The sequence below is a fragment of the Somniosus microcephalus genome, unplaced genomic scaffold (assembly GCF_052327205.1).
Source record: "Somniosus microcephalus isolate GS21.2 unplaced genomic scaffold, FLI_Smic_1.0 unresolved_chr4, whole genome shotgun sequence".
Lineage (NCBI taxonomy): Eukaryota > Metazoa > Chordata > Chondrichthyes > Squaliformes > Somniosidae > Somniosus > Somniosus microcephalus.
The window spans coordinates 57,362,302-57,382,776 of record NW_028225182.1 but is presented as its reverse complement, the minus strand read 5'-3'; the positions used below and the strand labels follow the sequence as shown (position 1 = coordinate 57,382,776).

Here is a 20,475-nt window from a genome sequence, read left to right as displayed (position 1 = left end):
AACCTGAGGACTGGGAGCAGTTTAGGATTCAGCAAAGGAGGACAAAGGGATTAATTAAGAGAGGGAAAGTAGAATATGAGAGTAAGCTTGCAGGGAACATAAAAACTGAATGTAAAAGCTTTTATAGATATGTGAAGAGAAAAAGATTGGTGAAGTCAAGCGTAGGTCCCTTGCAGTCAGAATCAGGGGAATTTATAATGGGGAACAAAGGAATAACAGACCAATTAAATACATACTTTGGTTCTGTCTTCACAAAGGAGGACACAAATAACCTCCCAGAGATGTCGGGGAACATAGGGTCTAATGAGAGGGAGGAATGAAATCAATATTTGTAGGGAAATGGTGTTAGGGAAATTGATGGGATTGAAGGCCGATAAATCCCCAGGGCCTGATAATCTACATCCTAGGGTACTTAAGGAAGTTGCCCTAGAAATAGTAGATGCATTGCTGGTCATCTTCCAAAATTCTGTAGACTCTGGAACAGTTCCCATGGATTGGAGGGTAGCTAATGTTACCCCACTGTTCAAAAAAGGTGGTAGAGAGAAAACGGGGAATTATAGACCGGTAAGCCTGACATCGGTAGTGGGGAAAATGCTAGAGTCCGTTGTAAAAGATGTAATAGCAGAGCACTTGGAAAACAGTGACAGGATCGGACAAAGTCAACATGGATTTACAAAAGGTAAATCGTGCTTGACTAACCTACTGGAATTTTTTGAGGATGTAACAGGTAGAATAGATAAGGGAGAACCAGTAGATATAGTGTATTTGGACTTTCAGAAGGCTTTCGATAAGGTCCCGCATAAGAGATTAGCGTGTAAAGTTAAGGCACATGGGATTGGGCGCAAGGTACTGACTTGGATAGAGAACTGGTTGGCAGACAGGAAGCAAAGAGTTGGAATAAACGGGTCTTTTTCCGAGTGGCAGGCAGTGACTAGTGGGGTACTGCAGGGATCGGTCCTAGGACCCCAGCTATTCACAATATATATTAATGATCTAGACGAGGGAACTAGATGTAATATCTCCAAGTTTGCAGACGACACAAAGCTGGGTGGGTGTGTGTGCTGTGAGGAGGATGCCGAGAAACTCTAGTATGATTTGGACAGGTTGGGTGATTGGGCAGATGCATGGCAGATGCAGTATAATGTGGATAAATGCGAGGTTATCCACTTTGTGGCAAAAACAGGAAGGCAGATAATTATCTGAATGGCAATAGATTGGGAGAAGGGGAAGTACAACGAGACCTGGGTGTCGTTGTGCACCAGTCGCTGAACGTAAGCATGCAGGTGCAGCAAGCGGTTAAGAAGGCAAATGGTATGTTGGCCTTCATAGCGAGAGGATTCGAGTACAGGAACAAGGATGTCTTGCTGCAGTTGTTCAGGGCCTTGGTGAGACCACACCTTGAGTATTGTGTGCAGTTTTGGTCGCCTTATCTGAGGAAGGATGTTCTTGCCATGGAGGGAGTGCAGCGAAGATTCATCAGGCTGATACCTGGGATGGCAGGAATGACGTATGAGGAGAGATTGGGTCGATTGGGCTTCTACTCGCTGGAATTTAGAAGAATGAGAGGGGATCTCATTGAAACTTATAAAATTCTAACAGGGCTAGACAGACTAGATGCAGGAAGGATGTTCCCGATGGCGGAGGAGTCCAGAACCAGGGGTCACAGTCTAAGGATAAGGGGTAAGCGATTTAGGACAGAGATGAGGAGGAATTTCTTTACCCAGAGAGTGGTGAACCTGTGGAATTCTCTACCACAGAAGGCAGTTGAGGCCAATTCATTAAATATATTCAAGAAGGAGTTGGATATATTTCTTAAGGCTAAAGGGATCAAGGGATATGGGGAGAAGGCAGGGACAGGGTACTGAATTTGGATGATCAGCCATGATCTCATTGAATGGCGGAGCAGGCTCGAGGGGCCGAATGGCCGACTCCTGCTCCTATCTTCTATGTTTCTATGTTTCTATGGTGTGGTCTGTTAAGTCTGTGTGTTATATTGGGAATTATTACACAGACCACAAGAGTAAACTTTAACAGGACTTTACTATTCGAAGGTCAGGGCAGAACTGCCCAATAAATCATTACACAGCACTTATATACCAGTGTGGTCACCGCCAGTATTACAGTATACAGCAGCCAAGATAAAGTAGTGCAACTTTTAAAATAGTTCTCTTAAAGGTGGAACGGTTACATACAATAGTTCTCTTAAAGGTGGAACGGTTACATACACTACAATCCTCCCTTTTTAGCTTACAATATATATATTCCCCATTAAACATAACATCATAACATAGATACACAACTTCATGTAAAACAGTTCACAGATTCAGTCTCTGCGGGAAACAGTTCACAGATTCAGTCTCTGCGGGAAACAGTTCACAGATTCAGTCTCTGCGGAGGCGCCTCCTGCGCTTCCTGACTCGGTCCGGATAACGCCTCGGTGGTGTAGTAGTTTTCGATGGTGTAGTAGGTTCTTGTTGCTGGGGTGACTCGTCTAATAGTCCTTCACTGGACTTAACAGCTTGAACTTCCGTAACTTCAGAACCAGCATTGCTGACTTCTAAAAGCTCGAGTACCTTGGGAAGTTTTTCTACTTCCAAACTGATTTGACTCAGTTCGGAGGGACCACGTGCGTGACCTGGTAGAGGTGATAATGGTTCAGATGTGTCATCATCTTCTGCTTCGTCTTTTCCTTTTCTGCTTCTTGGAGACTCTCTGGGCTCCACTCCCAGCTGCATGCACAGTTCCTCCTCCTCTTCCTCCAGCTGTTGTCGTAGTAGCGCCACCATCTCCCGGTGTTTCTTAGACTTTTCGTGATTCTTCATGGTTTTTGCACTTTGGAAGATTTCCCCACAAGCTGGGCAGAACAGGTCGTGGTAATATTCGGTGTCGTCCTGAGCTAGGCCAGCGAGAGGGTCTTCTAATTCCTCCATGCCCAGCTGGACGTTAGCCAGCTTTTGTTCCAAATCCAGACATCTCTCCTGAAGAGACTTCTTCATGTGTTCAGCTTCATCCAGCTTTTTCTGGGCCTCCTGCAAGTCTTTTACTAATGACATCATTTGTGATTTCAATACTTCAACTTCATTCGGAGATTGATTGTTCGGACTATTCAATCCCTCTACTGTAGCAGCTGTTTCAGCATTCTGTTGTTCTACATTGACGTGAGTCAGCGTACTCTTGGCATCCAAGGGCTGCTCTGCTGCAATCTTCTCAGTCTGTGTTGCAACCTCAGCTATTTCAATAACTTTTGAGAGCTCCGAACCCCTTTCCTTTGAAGATTGAAGCTCGTGTTCAAGTTTTTCCCATTTCAGAGTCTTGTCCCTCAGCATATGAAGGGGTTGGCTGACCATTAACTCTTCTGACATCAGACGTTTCCCAGTATCGTCGTCATGTGTTTTTGACGTATAGGCTGCAGGGCTGTTTGTAACCTTGCACTGGGGCTCCTTTGCTGCTTTTAATTCGCCATCATCCGCAGTCTCCACCATTCGAATTTCAACAAATGAATCGTCCGGTGATGCTGCACCCAACTTCAGTAGGAGCTCGGAATTCATGGCAACCAAATCAGCCTTTTCTGCCTGCAACCTGCTAACAAGTGCCTTCAGTTGCTGAACATCTTGCTCCACCAGATTAGAGCACGCACCTTCAGAAACCGAATCAGCTTTGATTCGTTTGGCCTCCCCGCGCAGACGGTTTGTGTGTTCCTGCTCCATTTTCTCCATCAGCTGCTTCTGCTGTCTTTCCAGATTCTCCCACTCTGTGTCAAAGAACTTTTTCTTTGCATTCATCTCTTGCTCAAAACGGCGAATCATTTGTTCTAATTGCTGTTGTAGTTTGAAATGGAGTTGAGTTCGAGCCCGGTGTTCCTCAGAAATGTGCATGTCTGTAGACTGGACAGACTCAGAATTCTCTGTCAAACTATGTTGTTGTTGTTCAGTGGAATTCTGTTCTGATACTTTGTTCTCCTCTGAAGCATAAGCATTTATGCACTCCTTCGTTTTTCCATCATTAGTCTGCAAGTCCATTTTAGACTTGTCTTTTGCACATGGGCTGGTCTTACCATCATCAGTTCCAGAGTCTGAGCTGATTGTCTTCACCGAGTTCTCACTCTTTATTGCTTTTAGGGAGTGCCAGTCCATATTTATTTTCCTGATCCACTCCCGTCCCAGAAGTGGTGGACCTCCCGCAGGTAGTACATATATGTCCATTCCTTGGTGTACTTTGCCCTTGTGTCTCACCTTGACTTTTATCTTTCCGATGGGGTATACTCTTTGCCCCGTGTATGTCTGCAATACTATCTCCGTATCCCGTAGGGGAATATGTGTGAATAACTTTTTGTAATCGTGCTTATTCATGACCGTCAACGCCGATCCGGTGTCCAATTCCATCTTCACGTGGACTCCTGCTATCTGCAGTGTGGCCCAGATAGTTTGTCGGTCAGCTTCCTTACTCACATTGTGAATTCTCAGACTACCCAGTTCCTGGCTGTTGGAGTCTGAATCCGAATTCTGTTCATCCGAACTCTTCTCAGCCACCTTATGTACCTTTCTGCACTTTTCCTGCGGTGACTTTTTGTTGCTGGTCTTCTTACCTGACCGGCATACGTTAGCTATGTGACCAAGCTTGCCACATTTTCTACATTCCTGGTTTTTAAACCAGCATTGGTTCTGATCGTGTGTTGTCTTTCCACAATGATAACATTTCGCTGTACCCAAAGCCATTTGATCTACGCCGAGTACCGTTGCCTTCAGCTGCATTTCCGCTGTGCCTCTCGCTGCGGCTTCGTGCGATGCTGCAATAGAGACAGCCTTATCAAGTGTAAGATCATTCTCTTCAAGCAACCGCTTTTGTGTTCCTTCTTTCGACAATCCACACACGAATTTGTCTCTCAGTGCCTCTGTCAGTCTTTCCCCAAACTGATAGTATTTCGCTAGCTTATGCAGTTCAATTAAGTACTCCGCGTTGCTTTCCTCTTTCAGTTGCGTTCTCGCATAAAATTTAAATCGTTCCGCTAACATCAGCGGTGTGGGGTTCAAATGATCCTTCAGGACAGCAACAATATTAGCGAAAGTCTGATCCGCCGGTTTAGCTGGTGATAGAAGATGCTTCAATAGCCCGTATGTCTTCGCACCCATTGAGTTTAGTAAGGTTAGAGCTTTATCATCATTTGATATTTTATTAGCCTTACAATATATCTCTATGCGTTCTACATACGTGGCCCAATCTTCCACATCGGGATCGAAATCGTTGATGTTACCACGCTTAGGCATCTTCGCAATCTTTTTGAGAAACAAAAGGAAATTTTTTTTCTTTAACTTTTTATTTCAAAAATGGCGGTTTCCCGCACTTATCTTTTTCCCCGCCTCCGAGAATGGCGGTTTCCCGCGCTTGTCTTCTTCCCCGCCTCCGAGAATGGCGGTTTCCCGCGCTTGTCTTCTTCCCCGCCTCCGAGAATGGCGGTTTCCCGCGCTTGTCTTCTTCCCCGCCTCCGAGAATGGCGGTTTCCCGCGCTTGTCTTCTTCCCCGCCTCCGAGAATGGCGGTTTCCCGCGCTTGTCTTCTTCCCCGCCTCCGAGAATGGCAGTTTCCCGCGCTTGTCTTCTTCCCCGCCTCCGAGAATGGCGGTTTCCCGCGCTTGTCTTCTTCCCCGCCTCCGAGAATGGCGGTTTCCCGCGCTTGTCTTCTTCCCCGCCTCCGAGAATGGCGGTTTCCCGCGCTTGTCTTCTTCCCCGCCTCCGAGAATGGCGGTTTCCCGCGCTTGTCTTCTTCCCCGCCTCCGAGAATGGCGGTTTCCCGCGCTTGTCTTCTTCCCCGCCTCCGAGAATGGCGGTTTCCCGCGCTTGTCTTCTTCCCCCGCCGAAATGGCGGCTTCCCGCGTTTCTTCCTCGGGCGGGAGGGGTAAGCTTTGCCCTCGGGCGACGACCGCTGGCTTTCGGGGTTCGCAGCCTGCGCGCCGGCTTCAGTTTATTCTGAAAGCGCGAGAACAGCTGATTGAGTTCCTTGTTCCCTTTCCCGACAGGGCAACCGGGCGCTGGGGGCAACCAGTTGGCGGCGGACAGTTCCAGCTCTTGGTCCTTTGCGGAAAGCTCCTGTAAGCCGCTGGGCGGAAATCTCACTCGGTCTCCCTCGCTCGGTCTCGTTCTCCCTCGCTCGCTCGGTCTCCCTCGCTCGCTCGGTCTCCCTCGCTCGGTCTCGTTCTCCCTCGCTCGCTCGGCCTCGCTCGCTCGCTCGGGCTCTGTCTCTCCCGCTCGCTCGGGCTCTGTCTCTCCCGCTCGCTCGGGCTCTGTCTCTCCCGCTCGCTCGGGCTCTGTCTCTCCTGCTGGCTGTAACGGTGATTGCCGTATTGCTGCGTTCGCCCTCCCCAGCGGTTTTCAATCATGCCTCCCAGCCCCTCTTGCAGTCCGGTCCTTTCCCCCCCAGCTGCGGCTGAGTTCTCCGCGGTTTTTTTTTTTAATTTTTATTTTCTCCCGCGCCTTGCTGTCCCGGTCACTGCGCCTCGCGGCCTCGGTAGCTGCCCGGCCTTTTTCACCGGTCACAGTCGAGCTTGCTCTCGACGCTGCTGCATCTCCCAGCCCGCTTGCAGCCCGGTCTCTCACACCGGCTGCGTTTGCATTCGCTGCGGTCTCTCACACCGGCTACGTTTGCATTCACCGCAGCTTCCGTGCCTACGCTGCCCCAGTCTCAGCGCCTCTGGCCCCGACTTCTGTCCGGCTCTTTTCCCCGGCCATGGTCGAGTTCCCCACCCTTATATCCTCCGATCTTCCCTCCCCTATTTCACAGCCAACGTGGCCGCCTCGCTGTTCGTCGCTGATCGGCTTACCCACCACCGTGATAGAAGGGATGATCCTGCCTGTTGCTGATGGAAGGCTTCGTGTTAGAATTCTTCCGTTGCTCTGCAGACCTGAGTCTTCTCTCAGCAGAATGATGAAGGCGGATGCCTCTTCTCGACGCCCGTTAAACTGCCTTGGATAATCTCTGCCGCAGGGTAAGATCGTACTCGTCGCCACTGTTAAGTCTGTGTGTTATATTGGGAATTATTACACAGACACAAGAGTAAACTTTAACAGGACTTTACTATTCGAAGGTCAGGGCGGAACTGCCCAATAAATCATTACACAGCACTTATATACCGGTGTGGTCACCGCCGGTATTACAGTATACAGCAGCCAAGATAAAGTAGTGCAACTTTTAAAATAGTTCTCTTAAAGGTGGAACGGTTACATACAATAGTTCTCTTAAAGGTGGAACAGTTACATACACTACATGGTCAACCATGTCAAAGGTTGTTGAGGTGTTGAGAAGGACGAGGATGGAGAGTTAACCACGGTCACTGTCACAGAGCATGAATTTTTTGGCGGAAACCTGATTGGAGAGGTTCAAATCTGGAGCTGTGGGCCGGACGGGCACGGATTTGGGAGGCAACACGTTGAAGGCGCTGGGTCAGCAGTTTGAAAGGTCGGCAGGGTGAAGGGACAGTTTCTTTGAGGAGGGGGAACCGACTACTGTGTATCCCACAGCTGTGGGAGCGTCCCCTGCACGCTGATGCGCTTCTGAAGGCGGGCGGAAAATGTGGACGGTCCCTTCAGTGGGCGGGGGCGGGGCCTGCGTAAGGGGCGGGGCCTGGGCCGGGGGGGCATAAAAGCCGGAGCAGGACGCCGGAGTGCGGCACTCAGCGGAGAGCGAGAGACAGAGCGAGCCAGCAGGAGACTTAGAGCCCCATACACCGAGACACAGGTAACCAGACTCACCCAGACACAGACACAGACAGAGAGAGCCACCTGGAGACAGAGAGCCCCAGACACCCAGACACAGACAGAGAGAGCCACCTGGAGACAGAGAGCCCCAGACACCCAGACACAGACAGAGAGAGCCACCTGGAGACAGAGAGCCCCAGACACCGAGACACAGGTAACCAGACTCGCACAGACACAGACAGAGAGAGCCACCTGGCGACTGAGAGCCCCAGACACCGAGACCCAGGTAACCAGACTCACCCAGACAGACAGACAGACACCCGGGCAGCTTTGGACCCCCAGCTCTCTCCCTCCCTCTGTCTCTCTCCCTCTCTCTTTCCTCCCCCCCCCCCCCCCCCCCCCCACCCAAAAGGACAGTGACTGACTGGAGATGAGATCTGTTAACCCATTGTTTTAATGTGGATCAGGATGTTCCTGGGGCAGGGATTCCTGAACCTGTGATGAGACAAACTGCTGCTCTCGTTCCCTCGCACCCGGGCCCAAGGCTTAACCCCCCCCCCCCTGGTCCCTGGGGGGTGGAGAGGAGCCTGGGTTTAACCCCCCCTGTCCCTGGGGGTGGAGAGGAGCCTGGGTTTAACAACCCCCCCCCCGCCCCCTTGTCCCTGGGGGTGGAGGGGAGCCTGGGTTTAACCCCCCCCCCCTGTCCCTGGGGGTGGAGAGGAGCCTGGGATTAACCCCCCCCCCCCGTCCCTGGGGGTGGAGGGGAGCCTGGGTTTAACCCCCCCCCCCCCCCCTCCCGGGGGTGGAGAAGAGCCCGGGTTTAACCCCCCCCCCCGTCCCTGGGGGTGGAGAGGAGCCCGGGCTTAAACCCCCCCCACAGATTCTGGATCTCCACGTGCTCGAACCCAGACCCAAAGTGCTTTTTTTTTTGAGGGAAGCTGGGTCTCTTTAGTTTGAAGAATTGTACTGTTGAGCTGAGTGCATGCTGCTGCTCGTGGTTCCTGTCCCCCTGGCTACTTCCTGCCCTGCTCGGTGCCACGTGTGTGGACGAGTGGAGACGGGCCCCTTTCTGCTGGACTTCACTGTCGGCTTCCCCCGTGTGCTGCTGGGTCACCGAGCAGTGACCGGGAGCATTGACTATTCCCCCCCCTGGACCCTTGCTCCGTGGGGCTCAGTACCACATGGGCTGGGGCATTTACCCAGCGTGGATCAGGAGGCAGCCCTCCCACGTGTCTCAGTGCTGCCGACAGATTGTTTTATATATTACAGCACGCCCCCCCCCCCCCCCCCATCCTTCCCTGGGCCACAGCCGGTGCGGAGCAGGAGGATTCTGGGGTGTGGACTGTGAATGGCCCCCATATGTAGATGGTTACTGAGCTGGGATTTTTAATCAGTTTTTAAAAAAATATATTACAGGAAAATGTCCATCGAGAAGATTCATGCGCGGGAAATCCTGGACTCCAGGGGCAATCCCACCGTCGAGGTTGATCTGTACACAGCGAAAGGTGAGCCTGGAGTCAGCCTGTCCTGCTGGGCGTGGGGTGGGGGGATGCGGGAGGGTACATTGTGTGGGGGGAGGATGTTGGAAGGAGGTGGCAGTAAGATATTTTGGGGGTTAAGGGTGGGTGGGTTTGCGGGGATATTGTTGGGGGGGTGGTATATTGGAAGGAGGCAGCAGTAAGATATTTTGGGGGTTGAGGGTGGGTGGGTGCGGCGGTGAGTGAAAGTCTTCCTGATCAGGCGATGGGTCCCTGGCCGCTGTGATGGGCTTGTTGAACCGCTGAGCGAGTGCACTAGTCTTCACCTCGAGAGCTGCTGACCGTTGATCTTCCCTCAGGTCATTTCCGGGCGGCCGTGCCCAGCGGAGCCTCCACGGGGATCTATGAAGCTCTGGAGCTGCGTGATGGAGATAAATCCCGGTACTTGGGCAAAGGTGAGTGACCCCCCCCCCCCCCCCCCCGCCGAGAGGCTCGCTGAGCTGAAGGGGGCCAGGAGAGCGAGTGCGTGACGGAGAAACGTAGATTGTCCCCATCTCCGCCAACATTGAGATACAGGAAATGAGATGTGTTACAGTGTAGTGTGCTCGTGCGGGGGGGGGGGGGGAAACAACAGGTGACTTTGGGGCCTATAGTTCCCAATGCACTTCACCTCTTCGGGGAGGTTGCCCTCCTGTCATGTGGCGAGCGATCTGGGCATTCTAGCGCGTATATCTCTAAAGGTACACGAGCAATGCCAGGCTGCATTCATGGGGCAATTGATTATTAGACGAGGTATACCTTTTACCTGTGGGTTCGTGTGTCTGCATCTGTAGACTAACTAAATCATCCAGCAACTCGATATCACCACCAGGAAGGTAGAAGGCAAACTCGATAGCCTGCGGCCTTCCCATCTGGCGATGGTATAAATAGAGGTTGGGTTCCTGACCTCCCTGTGGATTGTGTTTCAAGGCTTTCCCCCTCCCCCATTCTCCAGTCCCATTTCTTTCATTCATTGCCAGTCTGTGCTGGCCGTACCATACAGCCGTTCAATCAATCACCGGACGGGACAACCCATCTGTCTCCCGACTTCATCCCCTCCCCCATCCACCCCCAGCTACAAAAGAGATTTGCCTTTTTCTCCTGACAGGCTTTCAGTTCCCTCTTTGTTGTATTTGGCTTGCATTGATCTGCAATTCTATACGGTCGGTGCGACGTGTAATCGGTGAGCTCAGAGGTTTGCAATAAATTACGCTGCACTGCCTTTCATTGTGACCTTCTGGGAGGCCACCCTTCACTAATCAGCCAAGCAAAGGGAGAGGCCGCTCAACAGCGACCAACTCCAATCCCAGTGCCTGCTCACCACTCATTTCTCTCTTCTTATTTCCACAGGGGTCCTGACAGCAATAGAACACATCAATAAGACCCTTGGCCCAGAACTGATTAAGCAGGTAATGTTCCCTCCCCTCCCCTCTAGCTCCCCCCCTCCCCCTCCCTTCTATCTCTCCCCCCGCCCCCCCCCCTTCCCCCATACAGCAGCAGCCTCACTGCAACCAACGAGCTGCTCCCCTTCGCTGCTGCAGGCTCTGAATTTCCTGGGCGTGTTGTGCCAGGCCAGCAGAGCATCCATTCCATGCCACACTGGGTGGGCTTAACCCAGGGGTCACAGGCCATTGAGCAGGAACCCCCCCGCCCGGAAACCCAGGGGTCACAGGCCATTGAGCAGGACCCACACCCCCGGAAACCCAGGGGTCACAGGCCATTGAGCAGGAACCCCCTGCCTGGAAACCCAGGGGTCACAGGCCATTGAGCAGGAACCCCCTGCCCAGAAACCCAGGGGTCACAGGCCATTGAGCAGGAACCCCCCGCCCGGAAACCCAGGGGTCACAGGCCATTGAGCAGGAACCCCCCCCGCCCAGAAACCCAGGGGTCACAGGCCATTGAGCAGGAACCCCCCGCCCGGAAACCCAGGGGTCACAGGCCATTGAGCAGGAACCCCCCGCCCGGAAACCCAGGGGTCACAGGCCATTGAGCAGGACCCACACCCCCGGAAACCCAGGGGTCACAGGCCATTGAGCAGGACCCACACCCCCCGGAAACCCAGGGGTCACAGGCCATTGAGCAGGAACCCCCTGCCCAGAAACCCAGGGGTCACAGGCCATTGAGCAGGAACCCCCCCCGCCCAGAAACCCAGGGGTCACAGGCCATTGAGCAGGAACCCCCCGCCCGGAAACCCAGGGGTCACAGGCCATTGAGCAGGAACCCCCCCGCCCGGAAACCCAGGGGTCACAGGCCATTGAGCAGGACCCACACCCCCGGAAACCCAGGGGTCACAGGCCATTGAGCAGGACCCACACCCCCCGGAAACCCAGGGGTCACAGGCCATTGAGCAGGACCCACACCCCCGGAAACCCAGGGGTCACAGGCCATTGAGCAGGACCCACACCCCCCGGAAACCCAGGGGTCACAGGCCATTGAGCAGGAACCCCCTGCCCAGAAACCCAGGGGTCACAGGCCATTGAGCAGGAACCCCCCCCCGCCCAGAAACCCAGGGGTCACAGGCCATTGAGCAGGAACCCCCCCCCGCCCGGAAACCCAGGGGTCACAGGCCATTGAGCAGGAACCCCCCGCCCGGAAACCCAGGGGTCACAGGCCATTGAGCAGGAACCCCCCCGCCCGGAAACCCAGGGGTCACAGGCCATTGAGCAGGAACCCCCCCGCCCGGAAACCCAGGGGTCACAGGCCATTGAGCAGGAACCCCCCCCCCCCCCAAACCAAGGGGTCACAGTGCAGGGATCAGGAGCAAGAGCCCTCCCCGAACCTAGGGGTGCTGAGGCTAATCATGGCACCCTCCCCTGCCTTGGCCAAAATGGCTCCTTACCTCACTGGGCACTGACCCAGGGGCTGTACTGGGCAGCATGGCTCCTTACCTCACTGGGCACTGACCCAGGGGCTGTACTGGGCAGCATGGCTCCTTACCTCACTGGGCACTGACCCAGGGGCTGTACTGGGCAGCATGGCTCCTTACCTCACTGGGCACTGACCCAGGGGCTGTACTAGGCAGCATGGCTCCTTACCTCACTGGGCACTGACCCAGGGGCTGTACTGGGCAGCATGGCTCCTTACCTCACTGGGCACTGACCCAGGGGCTGTACTGGGCAGCATGGCTCCTTACCTCACTGGGCACTGACCCAGGGGCTGTACTGGGCAGCATGGCTCCTTACCTCACTGGGCACTGACCCAAGGACTGTACTGGGCACTGACCCAGGGGCTGTACTGGACAGCATGGCTCCTTACTTCAGTGGACATAGAAACATCGAAGATAGGAGCAGGAGTCGGCCATTCGGCCCCTCGAGCCTGCTCCGCCATTCAATGAGATCATGGCTGATCATCCAAATTCAGTACCCTGTCCCTGCTTTCTCCCCATATCCCTTGATCCCTTTAGCCTTAAGAAATATATCTAACTCCTTCTTGAATATATTTAATGAATTGGCCTCAACTGCCTTGTGTGGTAGAGAATTCTACAGGTTCACCACTCTCTGGGTGAAGAAATTCCTCCTCATCTCTGTCCTAAATGGCTTACCCCTTATCCTTAGACTGTGACCCCTGGTTCTGGACTCCCCGCCATCGGGAACATCCTTCCTGCATCTAGTCTGTCTAGTCCTGTTAGAATTTTATAAGTTTCAATGAGATCCCCTCTCATTCTTCTAAACTCTAGCGAATATAAGCCCAATCGACCCAATCTCTTCTCATACGTCATTCCTGCCATCCCAGGTATCAGCCTGGTGACTCTTCGCTGCACTCCCTCCATGGCAAGAACATTCTGACCAATTGGAGAGCACGTGCCACAATTCTAACATTTATCTCTTAAATGCAATGGAGACACAGCCTGAGACTTAAAACATTCTCTTCACAGAAACTGAGTGTGGTTGAGCAGGAGAAGATCGATAATGTTATGCTGGCGCTCGATGGAACTGCCAATAAATGTGAGTGTGACTGTGGTGTCTCTTGCCTGAGAGCAAATATTTCCAGCTGCCTCACTGTCCTTTGCAAAGGGTCAGAGTGAGAAGCAATGATCACGATAGATAACTCTCTCTCTCTCCCTCTCTCTCTCTTTCCTCCCCCCTCTAGCTAAGTTTGGAGCCAATGCCATTCTGGGAGTCTCTCTTGCAGTTTGCAAAGCTGGTGCAAAGGAGAAGGGTGTCCCTCTGTACCGCCACATCGCCGACCTTGCCGGCAACAAGGATCTCATCCTCCCAGTCCCGGTAAGTCCCCGCTGAAGCAGACGTCCCCCCTGCCAATATTCAAACAGCTTGTTCAGGGACTTGTGCAAATTCAGGACTGATGTCCCATTAACATTCCCAGGGCAGGTGCAGCACGGGTTAGATACAGAGTAAAGCTCCCTCTACACTGTCCCATCAAACACTCCCAGGGCAGGTACAGCACGGGTTAGATACAGAGTAAAGCTCCCTCTACACTGTCCCATCAAACACTCCCAGGGCAGGTACAGCACGGGTTAGATACAGAGTAAAGCTCCCTCTACACTGTCCCATCAAACACTCCCAGGGCAGGTACAGCACGGGTTAGACACAGGCTAGATGGAGGCCTCTGCTGATCCTTTTAAAGATAGCAGTGGGATTAGAGAGTGAGTAGTGTAAGGAGATGGGGAGCGAGAGGGTAACGGTGGAGTCAAGAGGTGAGAGGTGGAAAATCTGCGGCCGGGGAATGGAAGTTGAACGGGTTTCAAATACTGGATCACACACTTGGTGGAACAGGGAAATGAGCCAATGTCAGCTGTCAGAATCGGGAAGATGTTCATTGCTGTGAGGAAGAAGTGAGGTAGTGATGGTGGCACCGTGGGTGCCTGTTCTCTGTGCCCTGAGTGAAGGCTATTGGGTGAATGTTGGGGATTCTGGACAGAGGGTGAATACCTTAGTACAAGGGTCTGGCAGCAAGTTACCCTCCTGTACAGTTGCCACCCTGGGGGAGTGGGGTTAACTGGAGACCACCTCGGCCCCTTTTGATCAAAGCCTGTAATCCTCCCCCATCTCCTTGCAGGCTTTCAATGTGATCAATGGTGGCTCGCATGCTGGGAACAAGCTGGCCATGCAGGAGTTCATGATTCTCCCAGTGGGAGCCACCACCTTCAAGGAGGCCATGCGCATTGGAGCCGAGGTCTACCACAACCTGAAGAACGTCATCAAGGCCAAGTACGGGAAAGATGCCACCAACGTGGGGGATGAGGGCGGCTTCGCTCCCAACATCCTGGAGAATAACGAAGGTACAAAAAAGCTGGTGGCCCTTTCTCGGCCTCCTGGAGAGGCCGGTATCTCGGTCTCGCCAACCTTAGATTGCTGACTTTCTCTGCTCACCGTGACCATGGGGATTACATTACTCCTTGGCTCCATGATTCTCTGCTCTTGGTGCAGTGAGAATCGACACTGGGACAAGAGCATTGGGGTGAAGTCCCGCAGGGTCCACCCGATGGCCCTGTCTTCGCTCCTTCCCCCACAGTTACAGCACGCGATCGGGAGAATCCTTACGGACATTGAACCCCTGAGGGAGGAGGGATCCATGTCTGGTTTGACTCCAGGTAACCTGCTCTGCCGTGCCAGTGTGCCGACTGTGGACAGAACCACACTCTGACTCGGACCCATCCCCCCGAGTTTGCTGACCCTCGCTGGCCCACAGTGCCTCACCTGAGAACCCAGACAGGGCGATTCCACATGAGGCATCCCGCAAAACCCAACCCATGCATCCCCCTGACCGGGCGGGGGGTGCGGGAACCCGGGAGGGGCGGGGGGGGGAGCGGGAACCCGGGGCGGGGAGGAGCGGGGAACCTGGCCAGGGGGGAGCGGGAACTGGACAGGGAGGGGCGGGGGGGGAGCGGGAACCCGGGCGGGGGGGGGGGGGGGGAAGCGGGAACCCGGACGGGGAGGGGCGGGGGGGAGCGGGAACCCGGGCCGGGCGGCGGGGGGAAGCGGGAACCCGGGCGGGGGGGGGGAAGCGGGAACCCGGGCGGGGGGGGGGGAAGCGGGAACCCGGACGGGGAGGGGCGGGGGGGAGCGGGAACCCGGGCCGGGAGGGGGAAGCGGGAACCCGGACGGGGAGGGGCAGCGGGAACGGGGAGGGGAGCGGGAACCCGGGCCGGGGGGGAGCGGGAACCCGGACGGGGAGGGACGGGGGGCAGCGGGAACCCGGACGGGGGGGGAGGCGGGAACCCGGACGGGGAGGGGAGCGGAGAACCCGGACGGGGAGGGGCGGGGGGAGCGGGAACCCGGGCCGGGCGGGGGGGGGAAGCGGAACCCGGACGGGGAGGGGCGGGGGGAAGCGGGAACCCGGGCGGGGAGCGGGAATGGGGAGGGGAGCGGGGGGGGGGGGAGCGGGAACCCGGGCCAGCGGGGGGGGGGGGAGCGGGAACCCGGGCCAGCGGGGGGGGGAGCGGGAACCTGGGCCGGGGGGGAGCGGGAACCCGGGCCGGGGAGGGGGGAAGCGGGAACCCGGGCCGGGGAGGGGGGAAGCGGGGAACCCGGACGGGGAGGGGCGGGGAGCGGGAACGGGGAGGGGAGCGGGAACCCGGGCCGGGGGGGAGCGGGAACCCGGACGGGGAGGGACGGGGGGGAGCGGGAACCCGGACGGGGAGGGGCCGGGGGGTGCGGGAAACCCGGGCGGGGGGGGGGGGAGCGGGAACCCGGGCCGGGCGGGGGAAGCGGGAACCCGGACGGGGAGGGGCGGGGGGGAAGCGGGAACCCGGGCGGGGAGCTGGGAATGGGGAGGGGAGCGGGGGGGGGAGCGGGAACCCGGGCCAGCGGGGGGGGGGAGCGGGAACCCGGGCCGGGGGGGAGCGGGAACCCGGACGGGGAGGGGGAGCGGGGAACCCGGGCGGGAACCCGGGCCGGGGGGGGAAGCGGGAACCCGGACGGGGAGGGGCGGGGGGTGCGGGAACCCGGGCGGGGGGGGGAGCGGGAACCCGGGCCGGGGGGGGGAAGCGGGAACCCGACGGGGAGGAGCGGGAACCCGGGAGGGGAGCGGGAGACCTGGGCCGGGGGGAGCCGGAACCCGGACGGGGAGGGGCGGGGGGTGCGGGAACCCTGGGCGGGGGGGGGAGTGGGGGGTAGCGGGAACCCGGGCGGGGGGGGGAGCGAGCGAACCCGGGCGGGGGGGGAGCGGGAACCCGGGCAGGGAGGGGCGGGGGGTGCGGGGAACCCGGGAGGGGCGGGAACCCCGGGGGGTGGGGGGGTGCGGGGAACCCGGGCGGGGTGGGGGCAGCGGGAAACGTTGGAAAATTCCTACTGCCCCCCCCAACCCCACCCACCCGATCAGCTCCCCTCCGCAACAGACTGCGGAATAAAGCCCGGTTCTGTGGGGCTCAGGACCAGCTGGGACAGTGCATGCACCCGCTGGCGCCAGCACACCCGGCTTGTATCTAAACTCTCAACGTTTTCTGAATTTATTCTGGTGCAAGTGACAGTGCGATGGAGCAAACTCCTGAGGGGTTCTTCGAGGCCTCTAAATACACTCTGACCCCTGGGACACCACCTGTTAACCTTTGACCGGGAAGCCTCTAGTGTGTCTGCTTGGCACCATTGCTCAGCCCCGGGGCAGATGATGGGATGGTCCTCCGGTGGCAAGGGGCTCAAGTGCCGGCACTGACCTTCATTCCAGCAACTTGAGTTCAGCTCTCGACTCTTTCTTGCAAATGTCAATGCCTAACTTAGCAGTGGAGTGGTTACAGGATCTTGGGGGGGGGGGGGGGAGAGGGGCAGGGAGAGCTTCGAACCTTAAACGCTTTGGATAACCGGCCAGCATGCTGACTTGCTTGAAAATGGCTCAAACACCAAAATAAACTCGATGGCGGGAGCACCGGTGAAGGGGTGAAGCCACCTTCAACCCTTCTACCCTGGCAGCTGCCCCCCCCCCAATCTCCGACCCTCCCCTCCCCCGGGGCCGGGGTTAAACGGTGCTTGTTCTGTGCAACTGAGTGAGGGGCGGAAGGTAACTGGAGGCTTGTGGAAACCGAGGACTATCCAAGATTACTGGGCGGGTTGCAGCGTGGGTGAAGCTCGCTGGGCTGGTGCAGCGCGGGTTAAGGTCGCTGGGCTGGTGCAGCGCGGGTTAAGGTCGCTGGGCTGGTGCAGCGTGGGTTAAGGTTGCTGGGCTGGTGCAGCGCGGGTTAAGGTCGCTGGGCTGGTGCAGCGCGGGTTAAGGTCGCTGGGTGGTGCAGCGCGGGGTTAAGGTCGCTGGGCTGGTGCAGCGGGGTTAAGGTCGCTGGGCTGGTGCAGCGCGGGTTAAGGTCGCTGGGCTGGTGCAGCGCGGGTTAGGTCGCTGGGCTGGTGCAGCGCGGGTTAAGGTCGCTGGGCTGGTGCAGCGCGGGTTAAGGTCGCTGGGCTGGTGCAGCGCCGGGTTAAGGTCGCTGGGCTGGTGCAGCGTGGGTTAAGGTCGCTGGGCTGGTGCAGCGCGGGTTAAGGTCGCTGGGCTGGTGCAGCGCGGGTTAGGTCGCTGGGCCTGGTGCAGCGCGGGTTAAATTCTCTGCGCTTTTCCCTGCAGCACTGGAACTGCTGAAATCGGCGATTGAAAAGGCCGCAAGATTGTCATCGGAATGGATGTGGCAGCGTCGGAATTCTACCGCAAAGGACAGTACGACCTGGACTTCAAGTCTCCAGACGATCCCAGTCGCTACATCTCTGGGGCGAAGCTGGGCGAACTCTACAAGAGCTTCATCGACCACTACCCGGGTAAGGGCAGGACTGGTGCTGGGCGGGGGGGGGGGGACTGGGGGCAGGTGCCTGGGATGGTGCTGAGAGACCTGACTCTCTCTCTCTCTCCTTTTCCCCCCAGTTATCTCCATCGAGGATCCCTTCGACCAGGACGACTGGGAAAACTGGTCCAAGTTCACCTCGAGTGTCTCCATCCAGGTCGTCGGTGATGATCTGACGGTCACAAACCCCAAACGTATCCAGACTGCGGTGGATAAGAAATCGTGCAACTGCCTCCTGCTGAAAGTCAATCAGATCGGCACTGTCACAGAGTCCATCCACGCGTGAGTAACTGGTAATGCAGTGTACCCGGAGGGTGGGCTGGGCAGGAACACGCACCGGGGCAGGTTCAAGGACAGTGCTCTCGTATATGCTGCATTCTGCCTAATGTGATATAGCCTCTTGCTCTGATGGTTCATGTTAACTCTATAAATCTAGAAGGGAATTGGACAAATTTACTTGAAAGTAAAGGGCGGGGGGAGTGGGACAAATTGGAGAGCTCTTTCAAAGAGCTGGCACAGGCACGATGGGCCGAATTGCGGCCTCCTGTGCTGTCAGACTCTTGTGAACTCATCACAGACGGTGCAGAGATTCCCCAGTGCAATTAAAAGGGCAACTGGGGTTAAGCTGCTCCAACTTCAAATGTCACAAACCATATAGAAGGAAGGAGTGGGCCTGAGGAATGCTGACCTTTCTGTTCTTGTCTATTTGCAGTCAGCTGAAAGCAAAGACTGGAGATTAAAAATAGAAATCCCAATTACTGGGTCCGCACGGTCCCTGCTGTATTCTACAGGTACTGCAGGGCTGGGGAGCCACACTGTGGCACCAAGTACTTGCTGCTCAGGCACTGCCTTGGTTAGAGAGTGAGGCTCCCTCTACACTGTCCCATCAAACACTCCCAGGGCAGGTACAGCACGGGTTAGATACAGAGTAAAGCTCCCTCTACACTGTCCCATCAAACACTCCCAGGGCAGGTACAGCACAGGGTTGGACACAGAGTAAAGCTCACTGTGTATTCTAACCAATCTCTCTCTTACAGTTGTAAACTGGCTCAGAATAATGGCTGGGGAGTGATGGTGAGCCACCGCTCCGGGGAGACTGAGGATCCTTTCATCGCTGACCTGGTCGTGGGTCTCTGCACTGGGCAGGTGGGTTTGTGTGCTGGTGTGGGGAGGGGGTCTGTTGCACAGGGTGAATTCTAACCCTGTGGGTTTGTATGTTGGGGCTGTGGGGGTTGGGCTCTGGAATCTGTCGAAAGAGCTGTGGAATCTGCTGAAGGTTTGGAGTCTGAGGCACAAAGTTCTCTGGTGCGCATGTGTCTGTAGCAGGTTTGGCTAATCTTTGATTGTCTTCTTCCTGCAGATTAAGACCGGCGCCCCCTGTCGATCTGAGCGTCTGGCCAAGTACAACCAACTGATGAGGTGAGGCTTGAGGTCACTCTCTGGAAATATTCGCCAAGGGTCGGGGGGGGGTGTGTTGCTGGTTTCTGTGCTGGGGAACCTTTGCCTGCTGAGAAGGGGGGGAAAGCGGGATTGTCGTGAAGGACCAGCGGCTGTCTTGTCGGGGGGGGGGGAGAGAGAGAGAGAAAACGGGTGTTCCTGCACACACACTGGGGGCCCTGTGACTGGAATCAGCGGGCAGACTCTGGGCTGGACCCTGCACCGCTCATCCTATCCTATCCTCCCTCGCCCTGCCCGTGATCTCTGCGGGAATCTATGTATATGGACATTGAGTGGGATAGGCTTGAGCTTGGCTGTGATTCACTCCATGGTCGAGTAGCCTATTCATGCTCCAAATGGCAACTTGGGTTTGGTGCGGGAGGGCGGTAATGTCCGTGGAACCGGACCCCAGTGAGAGTCGGTGTCTGTGGGAAGAATTGGAAATACTGAGATTTATCTAACTAATTCTCTTTCTGTAGGATTGAAGAGGAACTGGGAGACAAGGCAAAGTTTGCTGGTCGCAACTTCCGGAGCCCACTGGTGAAATCCTGAGCCGGATGGCGGGAGATTCACCGAGCAGGATCCCAGCAGGCAGCTAACCCTCTCCTACCTATCGACGTCACATTGTCTCCCCTCCGCCCCTCGCCCCTCTCCTGTTCTCCAAAATCTACCCTTGGCTCCCTCGAAAGGCTTTCAGCCATGTTCCAATGGGGTCCTGTTGTGCAATGGGGTGAATAAACACCTGTTGGTGTCGCTCAGTTCTGCCTCTGTGTTTGTATAATGTGTTGGTGTTCATTCCTCTGTCACGAGGGAGGTTAGAGCTGAAGATTTCCAGGGAGGGACTGAGATAATATGGCCCCAGGACCCGGTGCCCTCCCCGAGAGCTTGGCAGTGGTCAACATGTGGTCCGGCAGGTGCCAGATTTGCACAGAATCCCCTCGGTATTGTAAACAGAGAGAGACCCTCAGCAGCACTTTGCTAACTCAGCTTGGGTGGGGCTGGCCAAGGGCCAAGCTCTGACACCCCTCCCCACCTGTGTTACTGGGCATCCAGTGAGCCCCAGATACCCAGGGGAGCTCTCGGCTCCTCTGGGGGTGGCAGTGCATTCTAACCCTGCC

General features: G+C 56.1%; 2 protein-coding genes across 4 annotated transcripts; both read left to right on the top strand.

Annotated features, from left to right (window-relative positions):
* Nucleotides 1–7,635: 7,635 nt before the first annotated feature.
* On the top strand, nt 7,636–20,115 carry LOC147091146 (beta-enolase-like). Of its 3 annotated transcripts, none has more exons than XM_085977614.1 (12): nt 7,636–7,727; nt 9,104–9,192; nt 9,525–9,620; nt 10,555–10,613; nt 13,079–13,148; nt 13,294–13,427; nt 14,221–14,443; nt 17,710–17,897; nt 18,001–18,202; nt 18,958–19,066; nt 19,281–19,339; nt 19,837–20,115. In XM_085977614.1, exons 8-12 carry the CDS (start codon nt 17,762–17,764, stop codon nt 19,907–19,909), a joined length of 579 nt encoding a protein of 192 aa, XP_085833740.1. In that variant the 5' UTR covers nt 7,636–7,727; nt 9,104–9,192; nt 9,525–9,620; nt 10,555–10,613; nt 13,079–13,148; nt 13,294–13,427; nt 14,221–14,443; nt 17,710–17,761; the 3' UTR covers nt 19,910–20,115. The 3 variants fall into 3 exon arrangements, with proteins under 3 accessions (XP_085833740.1, XP_085833741.1, XP_085833742.1); XM_085977615.1 differs by lacking the exon at nt 7,636–7,727 and adding an exon at nt 7,813–7,901; XM_085977616.1 differs by lacking the exon at nt 7,636–7,727 and adding an exon at nt 7,906–7,973.
* On the top strand, nt 9,108–14,520 carry LOC147091147 (beta-enolase-like). Its single transcript, XM_085977173.1, has 4 exons — nt 9,108–9,192; nt 9,525–9,620; nt 10,555–10,613; nt 14,221–14,520. The coding sequence occupies exons 1-4, from the start codon at nt 9,108–9,110 to the stop codon at nt 14,518–14,520; spliced, it is 540 nt and encodes a 179-aa protein (XP_085833299.1).
* Nucleotides 20,116–20,475: the final 360 nt, after the last annotated feature.

Excerpts from the sequence above, each read along its gene's own strand:
- LOC147091147 (XM_085977173.1), top strand. The coding sequence starts at position 9,108 with ATGTCCATCGAGAAGATTCATGCGCGGGAAATCCTGGACTCCAGGGGC. Across the intron at positions 9,193-9,524 it reads TGATCTGTACACAGCGAAAG|GTCATTTCCGGGCGGCCGTG; the intron begins GTGAGCCTGGAG and ends ATCTTCCCTCAG. Across the intron at positions 9,621-10,554 it reads ATCCCGGTACTTGGGCAAAG|GGGTCCTGACAGCAATAGAA; the intron begins GTGAGTGACCCC and ends TTATTTCCACAG.
- LOC147091146 (XM_085977614.1), top strand. The coding sequence starts at position 17,762 with ATGGATGTGGCAGCGTCGGAATTCTACCGCAAAGGACAGTACGACCTG. Across the intron at positions 19,067-19,280 it reads TGGGTCTCTGCACTGGGCAG|ATTAAGACCGGCGCCCCCTG; the intron begins GTGGGTTTGTGT and ends TTCTTCCTGCAG. Across the intron at positions 19,340-19,836 it reads AAGTACAACCAACTGATGAG|GATTGAAGAGGAACTGGGAG; the intron begins GTGAGGCTTGAG and ends CTCTTTCTGTAG.